The 16,787-nt window shown below is 42.7% G+C and overlaps 1 protein-coding gene across 1 annotated transcript in view; it reads right to left on the reverse strand.

Moving 5' to 3' along the window:
- Positions 1–7,007: 7,007 nt before the first annotated feature.
- Positions 7,008–16,787, reverse strand: part of LOC133623740 (ATP-dependent 6-phosphofructokinase, muscle type-like) — a 28,787-nt gene continuing 19,007 nt past the window's right edge. Inside the window, exons 14-22 of the mRNA XM_061987087.2 lie at positions 16,007–16,077; positions 15,813–15,900; positions 15,597–15,749; positions 15,338–15,502; positions 15,203–15,264; positions 15,010–15,121; positions 10,989–11,088; positions 8,225–8,330; positions 7,008–8,141 (exon numbers count right to left, since the gene is read on the reverse strand). Coding sequence (XP_061843071.2) covers positions 8,000–8,141; positions 8,225–8,330; positions 10,989–11,088; positions 15,010–15,121; positions 15,203–15,264; positions 15,338–15,502; positions 15,597–15,749; positions 15,813–15,900; positions 16,007–16,077 — 999 coding nt within the window. The 3' untranslated portion in view covers positions 7,008–7,999. The remainder of the gene's footprint in view (positions 8,142–8,224; positions 8,331–10,988; positions 11,089–15,009; positions 15,122–15,202; positions 15,265–15,337; positions 15,503–15,596; positions 15,750–15,812; positions 15,901–16,006; positions 16,078–16,787) is intronic.

The raw sequence follows: 16,787 nt of genomic DNA on the forward strand, positions 1-16,787 counted from the left end.
CCTTTAAAAAAGAATTACAACTGATTGATTGATTTAAACTTTTATTTGTAGATTGCACAGTCCAGTACATATTCCGTACCACTAAATGTTAACACTCGAATAAGTTTTTCAACTTGTTTAAGTCGGGGTCCACTTAAATCAATTCATGGTAACTCTACATTAAAACACTCTACCTCTAACAACCAAAAAGCAGTGAAAACGATGATGCTGTGTTCCAAATTTAAATGATTTACTTGTGTGAGCCTATGGCTTTGCACTTTCTTTCTTTTCTTTCTTTAGTTTATTTCGAACATGAACACACTTACATCATAATACATCACACAATTTCATATCATTTCATTTTACATCATGCCCGAAAAGGAGTAGGAAGAAGCAAAGCTTATTTAATCCTACCCCTTTCCCACTTCAAAGCGTTTACAAATATTTAGAATCATTTACTGACCTTTTTATATAATAAAATAACATCTATGAATTAGTATACAACAGTTTTGTAATATGTAATTAATTAATTAATTCAGTCATTATTAACATACTGAGATGAAGAATATCTTATTTTCAATAAGGTTGGAAGTATTTCTCATAATTCTTCTTCTTTGTACTCTGTAAGCACTATTCATTTGAACAACCTCTTGAACTGGATCATATCAGTACAATTTTTAACTTCTTTACTTAATCCATTCCATAATTTAATTCCACATACTGATATGCTAAAAGTTCTAAGTGTTGTACGTGCATATAAATGTTTAAAATTATTTTTTCCTCTAAGGTTATATTTCTCCTCTTTAGTTGAGAAGAATTGTTGTACATTCTTTGGTAGCAGGTTATAGTTTGCTTTGTACATCATTTTAGCTGTTTGCAATTTTACCAAATCACCGAACTTTAATATTTTTGACTTAATAAATAAAGGGTTTGTATGTTCTCTATATCCAACATTATGTATTATTCTAACTGATCTTTTTTGTAACATGGTTAGCGAATGTAGCGCACATTTGTAGTTATTTCCCCATATTTCTGCACAATAACTCAGATATGGTAACACTAGCGATATAACTTTGTTATATATATATATATATATCCATCTATCCTCCCTTCCACATCCCACCTCCCCGGATTGTAAATAATCACATGTAGATACTTATTCTTATGCTTTCTGATCTCTCTCTCTATGTCCACTACTTGCTGTACATATCCTACCAAGTCAGTCCTACACTGTTCCAATGTCCATTTCTCTGATGATGCAATTGTTGATGACTGAAGTGCAGATATCAACCTAACCTAACACCCCCCCCCCCTCCACATCCCACACCCCGGATTGTAAATAATGTAAATAATTCAATGTATATACGCTGATGATTATCTTGTGTGATGACTGTATTATGATGATGCTATATATCTGTATCATGAATCAATTTAAGTGGACCCCGACTTAAACAAGTTGAAAAACTTATTCGGGTGTTACCATTTAGTGGTTAATTGTACGGAATATGTACTGTACTGTGCAATCTACTAATAAAAGTTTCAATCAATCAAATCAATCTACCTCTTACAACCAAAAAGCTGTGAAAACGATGATGCTGTGTTCCACATGTAAATTATTTACTGAACTTATGTGAGCGTATGGCTTTGCACTTTGTTTTATTTTTATATATATATATATATATATATATATATACATACATACATACATTTTCTACCGCTTGTCCCTTTTAGGGTCGCGGGGGGTGCTGGAGCCTATCTCAGCTGCTTTCGGGCGGAAGGCGGGGTACACCCTGGACAAGTCGCCACCTCATCGCAGGGCCAACACAGATAGACAGACAAAATTCACACTCACATTCACACACTAGGGCCAATTTAGTGTTGCCAATCAACCTATCCCCAGGTGCATGTCTTTGGAGGTGGGAGGAAGCCGGAGTACCCGGAGGGAACCCACGCAATCACAGGGAGAACATGCAAACTCCACACAGAAAGATCCCGAGCCCGGGATTGAACTCAGGACTACTCCGGACCTTCGTATTGTGAGGCACATGCACTAACCCCTGTTCGCACCGTGCTGCCCATGCTATTTTATATTCATAAATGTAAGTTTCTCAATACCCGACCTGTTTTTTGTGCCTTTAAAAAAAGAATTAGAACTCTACGTCAAAACACCCTACCTCTAACAACCAAAAGCTGTGGAAACAATGATGCTGTGTTCCAAATGTAAATTATTTACTGAACTTGTGTGAGCCTATGGTTTTGCACTTTGTTTTATTTATATATATATATATATATATATATATATATATATATATCCATCCATTTTCTACCGCTTGTCCCTTTTGGGGTGGCGGGGGGTGCTGGAGCCAATCTCAGCTGCATTCGGGCGGAAGGCAGAGTTTTGATTGATTGATTGAAACTTTTATTAGTAGATTGCACAGTACAGTACATATTCCGTACAATTGACCACTAAATGGTAACACCCGAATAAGTTTCTCAACTTGTTTAAGTTGGGGTCCACGTTAGCCAATTCATGGTAGACATATATACTATCAGCATAATACAGTCATCACACAAGTTAATCATCAGAGGATATACATTGAATTATTGGATGTGGAGGGGGTTGGGGCGGGGGGGGGGGGGGGGGGGTAGGTTCGGTTGATATCAGCACTTCAGTCATCAACAATTATATCATCTGAGAAATGGACATTGAAACAGTGTAGGACTGACTTGGTAGGATATGAACAGCGAGCTGTGACCATAGTGAGCTCAGAAAGCATAATAACAAGTATATACATTTGATTATTTACATTTTATTATTTACAATCGGGGGAGGTGGGATGTGGTGGGGGAGGGTGTTAGACTAGGGTTGTATTTGCCTGGATGTGTTCTTTTAGTGCGGTACACCCTGGACCTAACCCTAACCCTGCTAGTAGGCGCACCATAGGCAGCCTCCTGCAGCTGTGAGGAGGTGCCGGTCGTCTTGGGTTTCCCTTGCCAGTGGATACAGCTCCCCACAGCTAAGAAGTGACGTTGGAGTCTGTGCGTTTCCCTCGTCGAAAAAGACCTCAACGGCAGAGTGGGCGGGTGATGGTTGCATAGAAGCTCCACAACGGTCACAAAGGCGGAGGAAAGACTGCAGCAAAGATGGGCGCCCAATTGTCTCCATGCCATTGGACCCTGGCCTTCTCTTTGCCAAGGACAGTGTCTGTGCACCAGGCTCCCCACTTTAAAAGATTTCACGCACAGGCGTTCTCCTGAAGGCAATCCAACCAACAGGAGGACAATCACTCGTTTCGAGTGATCGATCGCCGACGACACCCTGGACAAGTCGCCACCTCATCACAGGGCTAACACGGATAGATAGACAACATTCACACTCACACACTAGGGCCAATTTAGTGTTGCCAATCAACCTATCCTCTTATATATACAGTATTGCATTCTATTTTAGTTACTTTATTGAGTTTACAACACCCTGGCGCTGTTTTGTACTGGTTTTGATTATTATTATTTCTCAATTGTTAGTGTGTGAATGTGAGTGTGAATGTTGTCTGTCTATCTGTGTTGGCCCTGCGATGAGGTGGCGACTTGTCCAGAGTGTACCCCGCCTTCCGCCCGATTGTAGCTGAGATAGGCTCCAGCGACCCCGAAGGGAATAAGCGGTAGAAAATGGATGGATGGATGGATGGATGTTTGTAAATGATGCAATTTATAAATAAAGGCTTATAAAATAAATTTAAAAAAAGAATGCTATTTTAAAATATTTACAAAAAACGTTATTATCGTGGAAGTTGTAAATACATTTATACTAAGTGTTCATGGCGATATCACAGTTTAGTAATAATAGAAAACACAAAAAATATAAATACACTGCAATGTATGGATCAACTAAATGGCACATTATAAATGTCTGTTAAAAAACGATACGTTTGAATGGCTTAATTTTTTAGCTTAAAGTGGCCTTCAAGGAGGAATGGCAAGTAGCAGGTGTTGGAAGAATCTGCACTGTCGAGGCATCGCTAAAAGCCATATGCAAAGGTAAAAAAGAAGTCAAATACTGTACTTAAAAAATATGTCATATTATTCTTTTTCATATTAATGAGCTTATGTATGCAGTGCAATATGTGTGTCTGACTTGCCAAATTTAAGACATTTTAGCTCAAAGGTGAGATCATAGAGACAGAAAAGCAATGATGTGTAAATGATATCATGACATGGCCAGAAGATCATAGCACTTACTTTGCAAGCATCCGACCACTAGATTAACCGAAAGCAAGGGCACCCAAACTTTTTCCACTGAGTGTCACAGACTGACAAATCAAAGAATGTGGGGGCCATTTTGGTCATTTTCATCTTCAAAATCAGTACAATATATACATTTATTTTACAAGAATTGTGTATTTTTTTGTGAACGCTGAAGATCCAAAGCTGAACTGAAACATTGACAGTTGGCACGCTGGCCAGATAGCTTCGAGTAACAAAAATATGAGCAAAATAAGCTAAAGATAGAGATAGTAAGAGATAGTAAGCAGCACCAAGTTCCTGGGGGTGCAGATAACTGACAATATAACCTGGTCCCTACACACCGGAGCTCTTGTAAAAAGAGCTCAGCAGCGCATGCACTTTTTGCGTCGGATGAAAAGAGCACAGCTCCCTCCCCCCATTCTCACCACATTCTACAGAGGCACTATAGAGAGCCTGCTGACCAACAGCATCTCTGTCTGGACTGGAGCCTGCAATGCCTCAGACTGGAAGTCTCTGCAGAGAGTGGTGAGGACGGCGGAAAAGATCATCAGGACTCCTCTTCCTCCTATCCAGGAGATCGCAAAAAGCCGCTGCCTGACCAGGGCTCAGAAAATCTGCAAAGACTCCCCCCACCCCCACCAAGGACTGTTTTCACTGCTGGACTCTATAAAGAGGTTCCGCAGCCTCCGAAGCAGAACCTGTTACCTTCTGTAACAGCTTCTTCCCTCAGGCCGTAAGACTCTTGAACGCATCATAATTAAATTATACCCTCAACTCCCCCCAAAATGGATTAACTCGCTGGAATAAAAAAGACAATACAACATACATCCATAAACGTGGACGCATATTTAACTGCACAGTAATCTATTTATTTATTTATATATATATATATTTATTTTATATATATATGTTTATATATTATTTATATATATTTATTTATTTATATATGCACCGTATTGCTTTTTTATCCTGCACTACCATGAGCTTATGTAACGAAATTTCGTTCTTATCTGTGCTGTAAAGTTCAAATTTGAATGACAATAAAAAGGAAGTCTAAGTCTAAGTCTAAACAAGCTATCATGCTAATAACAGCGTGCTTACAGTTAGCATTAGTGAAATATCAAAATATGACACTGCGGTGTATATCTGCTAAATAAGCTACAAAGCTAATGATAGCATGCTAAAAAATATACCGGTAACCCAACATGTGTAAAGTACCAAAATATATTAATCTAAAGTGTGTACCTGAAAAGTTCAAATTTGAATGACAATAAAAGGAAGTCTAAGTCTAAAAAAGCATGCCAACATTAGCATGAATCAAGTACTAAAGTATGGCTGAGTTAAAAACATACAAAATTCCATCCATCTTCTTTCTCTTATCCTAGGTCGGGTTGCGGGGGCAGCAACCTAAGCAGGGAATCCCAGACTTTCCTCTCCCCAGTCACTTCGTCCAGCTCTTCCCGGGGGATCCCGAGGCGTTCCCAGGCCAGCCAGGAGACATAGTCTTCCCAACGTGTCCTGGGTCTTACCCATGGCCTCCTACCGGTCGGACGTGCCCTAAACATCTCCCTAGGGAGGCGTTCGGGTGGCATCCTGACCAGATGCCCGAACCACCTCATCTGGCTCCTCTCGATGTGGAGGAACAGCAGGTTTACTTTGGGCTCCCCCCGGATGGCAGAGCTTCTCACCCTATCTCTAAAGGAGAGCCCCGCCACCCGGCGGAGGAAACTCATTTCGGCCGCTTGTACACGTGAATCTTGTCCTTTCGGTCATAACCCAAAGCTCATGACCATAGGTGAGGATGGGAACGTAGATCGACTGGTAAATTGAGAGCTTTGCCTTGCGGCTCAGCTCCTTCTTCACCACAACGGATCGATACAGCGTCCGCATTACTGAAGACGCAGCCTGTCGATCTCACGATCCACTCTTCCCTCACTCGTGAACAAGACTCCGAGGTACCGGGTACTTGAACTCCTCCACTTGGGGCAGGGTCTCTTTTTGACCTCCCTACTTTTTATTGTTTCTCCTCTCTAAAAAAAAAAAAAAGTCAGTGGGATTTATTTTTGATATTGATTTTTGCTTACAAAATGTTCATAGTTATTTGTGCTTTGCTGTTAGACAATGCATAAATATGCAGATTAGTCCTTCATTCATTCACTTGACATTTCAACATGTCTTGTTACCTCTTAAGTGCTTGTGCTTTAATGGAGAGTACAGAATATACACTTAAAGAGTGCATAATCATGTTATATTTACAGTATTTGAACAGTTCAACAATCATCGTTGATAATAATTATTGTGCTTTGATGTAATCACAAAGTTATAGGCCCAGATCCAGTTTTTTTTATTGATACTGGAATGTTCTCTACCCAGTTTGATGTTCTTTTTTCTTTTCTTTTTTTTACATCAAAGGTGAGATCATGGCATTCAAAGCAACAATGTCACATCATTACATTAAAACACTTTTTAAAGGTCCAGTCCCATTGGACCTAAATGTCTAAACTCATTCCTATGCAACTCAAACCCTAAGAGGCGTAGTTAAATACGCTGCTTTGACAAATAAAATCTGTAATAATAGGATCGCAGACCTCCACCAAGTCCAACCTCCAAATAGTACAAAAAAAAAAAAAAGTGCTGAGTCCCTGAACCAAATGCTCTAACAAGTGGACTATTTGGGGTAGACACTCTGTCATCTTTTCTCATCAAATCCAAAAAGAATGTGGTGGAATTCTACTTTGTTAGCAAGAATACTTATTGTGCTTAACTGGAAGGCTACAGCGCCTCCCTATTACGCCTGATATTTTTTATTTCTTTAAATTGACTAGACTTAGACTTCCTTTTTATTGTCATTCAAATTTGAACTTTACAGCACAGATAAGAATGAAATTTCGTTACATAAATTGGAGAAAATAAGCTGACATTGAATGGTTGTTCAAAGTCCAAGAAGTATGGGATGCTTTCTTAAAATATGTAAAAGGAGAATACCCCCCAGTTTAGCCCCGTTTGAGACATGGTTGAATTGTGGGTGATTGATGGGGCTTTTGTTTGCTTTTGTGTATTTCTGAATTCAGAACCATTCGGAAGTGCAGTCGTCTTTGGCTTTATATCAATATTTGCATGTATTTATTTGACTGATATTTGTTCTTATGGGTGGCGGAAAGAAGAACATTTGATTTGTGTTTTATTGTATTTCTGTTAACTTTGTGTCAAAAATGTTTTTTTTTTTTTTTAAAGTGCTGAATCCAGACGGTGATCCGGACTGAAACATTTCAATTATCCATAGGGGAATGAAATAACTGAGTGAACCCTCTTGTCAGTCATCTACTCACTTGTATCTGTGGGTGGAGGTGGGACACATGGCTGTTAGCATGCATACAAACGTAAGGTTATGTGGTAGAAATTATCCAGATTATTATTGGAATTATTATGTTCTTACCATATTGCTAACGGTCTTGTTGTATTCATTAGGCTAAATCTGGGACCTTGGTACTAAATTTCATACCATCAAATGTGTGCTTGTATAATAAGTTTCTTTATTCTTTGATCTAACAAACAAAGTGACATACAAACCCCAACAATTACATAACCATTTGGGGGTGGTCATCGCAACTTGCCAAGTCTATTTTAAATGTCCACATTAAATGCAAAATCATACGAAACAAGTTCAAAATATAATATTTAATCGTTCATTTGAAACCCTGTTGCTTGTGTAAAGTAGACCAATAAAGGAAACACTTTTCGACCAAAATACAGAGTGTCATTCACCGGTGTCCCCTTAATTTCCGAGGGTAGTCCTCTTCTTGATCACATGCTCCATGTCGGCATGTTCGGATGTGTCCAGTTTGATGTTGTACTTAGCCAGGATCTTCATGATCGGCCTGATCTTTAGCCACCACTGTGTTTTTGGAATGCGGTGTCTGCAGCAGTCAACAGAAAAACTGATTATGCCAAACAGCCATCAATAATTGGGAGTACAATGCTGCTGACAGATGCATCATACTCAAAATCGGTGTCTCCCTTTAAATCAGCCAGGGGCTGGAAGGTGAGCGCCCGCTTCTTCATGCCCAACACACAGGCAGAGGCTGGCGTATTGGCAAAGATACGACCTATGGCAGCCAAAAAGATATATTACATAATTCCAGAACACAACTCATATCACTGTATACTATCAATGGAAATACCAGCAACATCAAAGAGGTCATCTTACGATATTACCGTCTTTTCAGAGTGCGCCATTTTGTGTGTGCTCTTATTTACGAGCCTCCACTTCGACTGCGGCTAGTCCCAGTCATTCATGTTGTAGTTTTTAGCACTTCAAAATGGAGTCGACTGACAGATATAAGTTAGAACTATACGCTACTTTGGATTAGAAATGGAATAAGCATAGGATGCATGTACATGTACGAGACAGTCTGCCCCACAACACGAGGATAGAGAAAAATAAGGAGCTTAATGACTACAATGGCAGACTCGCGCAAATGTCTTCAGGTAAATTTCTACCATATATGGAGATATCCGCTGTCATCACCAATTGGAAAAATTTCACAAATTTGTCAAATTCTATACATCTCATTTGAAGGACGTATTAAGGAAGGCAAGATTGTTTTATAAATATCTCCGCCATGCCTCCATGGTTTAATTTCAAATTTTCAGGACTTATGCAGATCCTAAATACACAAAAACTGGTATCAATAGGTAAGACTAGTTAAATGAATAGGTCCCCTTCGACATTGTGTATTTAGTTGTAAAGTAGAAATTACCTGTACTCACACAGGTCTGCATGCATTCAGGCTTTGGCTCATTTACATTATTGTACAACACTAGCACTGCATCTGTCCTGACTTATTTTGAGATTTTTTTTTACAAAACCCAAAACCAGTGCAGTTGGCACGTTGTGTAATTTGTAAATAAAAACAGAATACAATGACTTGCAAATTCTTTTCAACTTATATTCAATGGAATATACCGCAAAGACAAGATATTTGATGTTTGAACAGAGAAACTTAATTTTTTTTTTGCAAATAATCATTAACTTAGAATTAATGGCAGCAACACATTGCAAACAAGTTGGCACAGGGGCGTTTTTACCACTGTGTTACATGGCCTTTCCTTTTAACAACACTCAGTAAACATTTGGGAACTGAGGAGACCAATTTTTTAAGCTTTTCAGGTGGAATACTTTCCCATTCTTGCTTGATGTACAACTTAAGTTGTTCAACAGTCCGGGGTCGCATACAGTTCAGACTCCATATTTCTGACATTTTAACTAACAACAATATTTAATATTATACATGACATTGTCATATTACAGCTTTTATCTGAAAAATTAGCAAAAATAACTGCTGCAACAAAAGAGGTGTGTGACACATAGGGCCTGATTGACATATAAAACACGTGCAGATTTGATAGCACACGCAAAGCTGATCTACTAAATGTGCAGTAAATGATTAAGGAGCACCATGGTGTAAGACCCGTTGTACATGCAAAAACCTAATTTAAATAAGACGGTGTCTACACCAATTTTCAACTGCACACGCAGTCTTACTAGATCACATGCAACAGGCCCACTAATAGTACACACAATTTTTTGGTTTGCACACGCTGTTTAGCGCTTGTTATTTGATTTTAGTAGGTCAGGCCCATAATGTAGTAATGTTAATGTGAATGAGTAAATGCAAAAGCAGCCACTTGCACAGCATAGACTCAAACAATGTTTCTGCATGCACTACATGATGAGAAATATCGTATAGGTCACCTAAATTGCGAGTCTCGAAGTGGTGGGTCAGCGAGTGTCTGTTGTCTAAGCGTTCTGGCGGGCTTTTTGCCTTTCTCAAAGAAAAATGCGCTATGCTTGGGTTGTTTTAGAAAAGGATAGTATAAAGGCGAAAAGGATAAAAGTTTCTTCAGAGTTTTTCAAGGTAATCATCAAGAGAAAAACATGTCAAGAAAGAAGACGAGAAAAAGGGGCACGTACTCTAGTCAAGGAAGGCAGAGTCGAAGAATATACGGGTTTGCAATGATCACATCGTTAAAAGGTTTGTTTGATATACTTTTAGCGTTTAGTATTTCCCATTGAAGTATTATCTTGATATTATTTGTACTTCTTAAACACATTTTAAGTGTTTTGTAAAGCACTAACTCAGTGAGTCTAAATAAAATAAATCAAATGTGAGCAAACCTAAAAGAGTTACATTTTTACCAAAGGCAGCAATCATAAATTAATCTTTCAAACACATACACAATGTTGACATCCATAGTTATATTTTGATGAAGACGGGGAAAACACGCTACTCGTAAACGTTTACAACAGCAACAAAGCAACAAACATGACTGTAGAGGCAAAGTAAAATAATGAAATGCAACCTCATCCTAACAAAGACGATGCATGATTTATCCAGCATTATATATTCTTGACCCTGCCACACACAAAGAAGTTTTCCTAGTTTTCATCGGTTTTGTTGTGTAGAATGAAGTCTGGAGCACACGATAGTTCAACATGTCTGGGAACGCGACCGACGGATCCTTGAGGTCACTCGACAAATCTTATTTTGATAACGTATAGGGATAGATTCTATTGCATAGATAACATTTTTTACTCATATCTGCTTTTAGTGGTAAGATCTTGCGTACTGAGATAGGTCACATTCGGCTTGCTGCACAGTAGCCATGTTGGTTTGGTGGCCCAACATTTCGTTCACTTTTGTTCAAAAGTCACATGTCCGAATAAAACCTACTGTTACAATGTACATTTTAAACCATCTTACCGTGTCTATAGCACTCTTTAAGCTTTTCAGTGACCCACAGGACCGACTTGGCACCCATCTTAGTGCCAAAGTTCCTGTCAAAAGGTGTTGGAGTACCGCCCTGCAATGGACACATAGGAAATGAGTAGGTCATCCAGTTTAGTGAGGTATTACTTATAGTCTCTTCATTGATTATTATTGAATAGATTATGTTAAATATGTAGACTTGATAGTTGATCCATCATGTCTTGAGGCAAAATAAAGTGCACTATTTGGATGCAACCAGCAGGGCGTTGTCGAAGCAGTAGTAAGTGTTGTGTGTGTGTGTGTACAGTCCTCTCTCGCCACATCGCGCTTCAAATATTGTGGCTTCACTATATTACGGATTAAAAAATATATATATATTTTTACTCCTCTCTGAGCTGCCACCTTACCGTGTTAGAGGAGTTTGCGTGTCCCAATGATCCTAGGAGCTATGTTGTCCGGGGGCTTTATGCCCCCTGGTAGGGTCTCCCAAGACAAACTGGTCCTAGGTGAGGGATCAGACAAAGAGCAGCTCGAAGACCTCCATGACGAATAAAAATAAAGGACCCAGATTTCCCTCGCCTGGACGCGGGTCACCGGGGCCCCCCTCTGGAGCCAGGCCCGGAGGTGGGGCACGATGGCGAGCGCCTGGTGGCCGGGCCTGTCCCCATGGGGCCCGGCCGGGCACAGCCCGAAGAGGCAACGTGGGTCCCCCCTCCAATGGGCTCACCACCCATGGCAGGGGCCATAGAGGTCGGGTGCATTGTGAGCTGGGCGGCAGGGCACTTGGCGGTCCGATCCTCGGCTACAGAAGCTAGCTCTTGGGACGTGGAACGTCACCTCGCTGGGGGGGGAAGGAGCCTGAGCTAGTGCGCGAGGTTGAGAAGTTCCGGCTAGATATAGTCGGACTCACTTCGACACACAGCAAGGGCTCTGGAACCAGTTCTCTCGAGAGGGGCTGGACTCTCTTCCACTCTGGCGTTGCCGGCAATGAGAGGCGACGGGCTGGGGTGGCAATTCTTGTTTCCCCCCGGCTCAGAGCCTGCATGTTGGAGTTCAACCCGGTGGACGAGAGGGTAGCTTCCCTCCGCCTTCGGGTGGGGGGACGGGTCCTGACTGTGGTTTGCGCTTACGCGCCAAACCGCAGCTCAGAGTACCCACCCTTTTTGGATTCGCTCGAGGGAGTACTTGAGAGTGCTCCCCCGGGTGATTCCCTCGTTTTACTGGGGGACTTCAATGCTCATGTTGGCAGCGACAGTGAAACCTGGAGAGGCGTGATTGGGAAGAATGGCCGCCCGGATCTGAACCCGAGTGGTGTTCTGTTATTGGACTTTTGTGCCCGTCACAGATTGTCCATAATGAACACCATGTTCGAACATAAGGATGTCCATATGTGCACTTGGCACCAGGACACCCTAGGCCGCAGTTCCATGATCGACTTTGTAGTTGTGTCATCGGATTTGCGGCCTCATGTTTTGGACACTCGGGTGAAGAGAGGGGCGGAGCTTTCAACCGATCACCACCTGGTGGTGAGTTGGCTGCGATGGTGGGGGAGGATGCCGGACAGACCTGGCAGGCCCAAACGCATTGTGAGGGTTTGCTGGGAACGTCTGGCAGAGTCTCCTGTCAGAGAGAGTTTCAATTCCCACCTCCGGAAGAACTTTGAACATGTCACGAGGGAGGTGCTGGACATTGAGTCCGAGTGGACCATGTTCCGCACCTCTATTGTCGAGGCAGCTGATTGGAGCTGTGGCCGCAAGGTAGTTGGTGCCTGTCGTGGCGGTAATCCTAGAACCCGTTGGTGGACACCGGCGGTGAGGGATGCCGTCAAGCTGAAGAAGGAGTCCTATCGGGTTCTTTTGGCTCATAGGACTCCTGAGGCAGCGGACAGGTACCGACAGGCCAAGCGGTGTGCGGCTTCAGCGGTTGCGGAGGCAAAAACTCGGACATGGGAGGAGTTCGGGGAAGCCATGGAAAACGACTTCCGGACGGCTTCGAAGCGATTCTGGACCACCATCCGCCGCCTCAGGAAGGGGAAGCAGTGCACTATCAACACTGTGTATGGTGAGGATGGTGTTCTGCTGACCTCGACTGCGGATGTTGTGGATCGGTGGAGGGAATACTTCGAAGACCTCCTCAATCCCACCAACACGTCTTCCTATGAGGAAGCAGTGCCTGGGGAATCTGTGGTGGACTCTTCTATTTCTGGGGCTGAGGTTGCTGAGGTAGTTAAAAAGCTCCTCGGTGGCAAGGCCCCGGGGGTGGATGAGATCCGCCCGGAGTTCCTTAAGGCTCTGGATGCTGTGGGGCTGTCTTGGTTGACAAGACTCTGCAGCATCGCGTGGACATCGGGGTCGGTACCTCTGGATTGGCAGACCGGGGTGGTGGTTCCTCTCTTTAAGAAGGGGAACCGGAGGGTGTGTTCTAACTATCGTGGGATCACACTCCTCAGCCTTCCCGGTAAGGTCTATTCAGGTGTACTGGAGAGGAGGCTACGCCGGATAGTCGAACCTCGGATTCAGGAGGAACAGTGTGGTTTTCGTCCTGGTCGTGGAACTGTGGACCAGCTCTATATTCTCGGCAGGGTCCTTGAGGGTGCATGGGAGTTTGCCCAACCAGTCTACATGTGTTTTGTGGACTTGGAGAAGGCATTCGACCGTGTCCCTCGGGAAGTCCTGTGGGGAGTGCTCAGAGAGTATGGGGTATCGGACTGTCTGATTTTGGCGGTCCGCTCCCTGTATGATCAGTGTCAGAGCTTGGTCCGCATTGCCGGCAGTAAGTCGGACACGTTTCCAGTGAGGGTTGGACTCCGCCAAGGCTGCCCTTTGTCACCGATTCTGTTCATAACTTTTATGGACAGAATTTCTAGGCGCAGTCAAGGCGTTGAGGGGATCTGGTTTGGTGGCTGCAGGATTAGGTCTCTGCTTTTTGCAGATGATGTGGTCCTGATGGCTTCATCTGGCCAGGATCTTCAGCTCTCGCTGGATCGATTCGCAGCAGAGTGTGAAGCGACTGGGATGAGAATCAGCACCTCCAAGTCCGAGTCCATGGTTCTCGCCCGGAAAAGGGTGGAATGCCATCTTCGGGTTGGAGAGGAGATCTTGCCCCAAGTGGAGGAGTTCAAGTACCTCGGAGTCTTGTTCACGAGTGAGGGAAGAGTGGATCGTGAGATCGACAGGCGGATCGGTGCGGCATCTTCAGTAATGCGGACGCTGTATCGATCCGTTGTGGTGAAGAAGGAGCTGAGCCGGAAGGCAAAGCTCTCAATTTACCGGTCGATCTACGTTCCCATCCTCACCTATGGTCATGAGCTTTGGGTTATGACCGAAAGGACAAGATCACGGGTACAAGCGGCCGAAATGAGTTTCCTCCGCCGGGTGGCAGGGCTCTCCCTTAGAGATAGGGTGAGAAGCTGTCATCCGGGGGGAGCTCAAAGTAAAGCCGCTGCTCCTCCACATCGAGAGGAGCCAGATGAGGTGGTTCGGGCATCTGGTCAGGATGCCACCCGATCGCCTCCCTCGGGAGGTGTTTAGGGCACGTCCGACCGGTAGGAGGCCACGGGGAAGACCCAGGACACGTTGGGAAGACTATGTCTCCCGGCTGGCCTGGGAACGCCTCGGGATCCCCCGGGAGGAGCTGGACGAAGTGGCTGGGGAGAGGGAAGTCTGGGCTTCCCTGCTTAGGCTGCTGCCCCCGCGACCCGACCTCGGATAAGCGGAAGAAGATGGATGGATGGATGGATATATATTTTTAAGCATATTTTACATATTTCTGACCTAAATTATGTGTTAAAGGGGTCCTACTATGCAAAATCAACTTTTCTTACCTGTTGGTAATTATGTTAAACATATTTAGTAGGTCGTAAACCGATTTGTTATGTTCTAACTATGTGAATATTTGATTTATTATTAATATTCCTACTAAATTCGTTTACAATGGCCAGGCTTGGAACCAATTAGCCGCGATAAACGAGGGACGACAGGAGTGTACAAACACACAGCTTATGTCAACAACTGACCTGCTGCATGTGTCCCAGGACATTCTTGCGACAGTCAAAGATGCCTTTTCCTTCTTCTGAGTATAAATTGAAGATGAAGTCTGTGGTGTAGTTGGCATTAGAGTTCTCGTTCCTATTGCGGACATAGCAGCACCAGATGACGACAATATCCACTTTGCTGCATTTTTGATTTCCAGCTGGAAAAAAATCATACCTGAGAACCAAGCCTCTTTTTACCGTTGTCTTCATCTTCTCCAAAAGATGCTCAACATTCACCTTAAGAAAGAATACACAACTCATCACTGATCAAATTTTTACGGACGCTCACAAATGTTTCCCGTTTTTTAACCTCCAGATCTTTAATGTTGAATTTTTCCTCAAAGATGTAGGCAGCGTCAGCCCCAGCAGCCAGGCCTGCCATAGTGGCCAAATAGCCACAGTAGCCACCCATCGTCTCAACGAGGAAAACGCGACGTTTGGTCCCTGCTGCTGACTGCTTAATCCTGTCACACGTCTGCAGGTAGCACCAAGCAGGAGGTTGATTAACACTTGTGTATCTTTGCGTGAAAGTGTGTGTGCGTGTGTGTAATGGTAGTCAAGCTACTGACAGAGGTGATCGTGTTGAGAGCGGTGTCGGCGCCAATGCTGAAGTCAGAGCCAGGAACATTGTTGGAAACGGTGGCAGGGATAACCACCATAGGGATACACATTTCCTCGTATTTCTCTCGGGCCTGGACCAGCTCCAGACCTCCCACATAGGCCTGCAAACAAGGATGATTAGGAGTTGCTTGGTTTGATGTTCTCTCACTTGGTTTAGTTCCTACCTCAAATCCTCCAATGATCACCAAGGCATGGATGTTAAACTTTGCAATGTTCTGGCTGATGTCCTCCATCAATTTAGCTGGAAGAGTTCTTTTGGAAACCAGTGACAACATTTGTGTTTTTACGGTAAATACAAATGGGGAAGACATGTTTTTTTACGATGGGAACTAAAATAATTGCAGATACAAATCTTTACCTCTTGGTGCCCAACTGGGAGCCTCCCATTCCAGTCCAGCCACTCACGGAAGTCCAGTTGATTGGCTCTACCTATGGTGAGAGAACACATAGTCGTGGTCAAAATTTTCCATACACCTTTACACCGCTTGTTTCTTTGGATGTCGCGTGGGGGCTGGAGCATGGCAGCTTACCATCTGGACAAGTCGCCTTCTCATAAACTGTCACTGAGAAAATATATTTGAAGCCAGCGAAGCCAAACATCAGTTTGTGAGGTATTTACATTATTAAAAGTTAAATTGTTAATTAACTTTTCGGAGAAACAACATATTCCAGACCGATACTAACACGTCCACTGTGGAGGACACTGCTTGTCAGAGAGTAAAAGTTGAAAGACACTAAAGTGTATACTATTGTGTTACACAGGATGTTTACATTGCTACTTTAACACACGCAACTGTAAGTTTTTTTAAATTATATTTGCTTGAAACAGTGGATGTCCCTTCACTATTCTTTGCACTTAACACATTTGTAGTAATACATATGATTAGAACATTTGAGCATTATGTATGTTTGTGTTCAATTACAGTAAGTGTGTTTACCACTTCATTTTATACATAACATTAAGGCTTTATTATTTATTTTTTTACATAAATAATATTGTCGTGGCCATAATGCTCTAATATCGTACCGTGAGATTTGATACACACACATACATACATACATATAGAGTTCTAATGTAATTATAGATACATCAAATATAATAAAGTCAATATCTACATCACTACATTAACTTCAGAACT

The sequence above is a fragment of the Nerophis lumbriciformis genome, linkage group LG01 (genome assembly GCF_033978685.3).
Source record: "Nerophis lumbriciformis linkage group LG01, RoL_Nlum_v2.1, whole genome shotgun sequence".
In the NCBI taxonomy this organism is placed as follows: Eukaryota; Metazoa; Chordata; class Actinopteri; order Syngnathiformes; family Syngnathidae; genus Nerophis; species Nerophis lumbriciformis.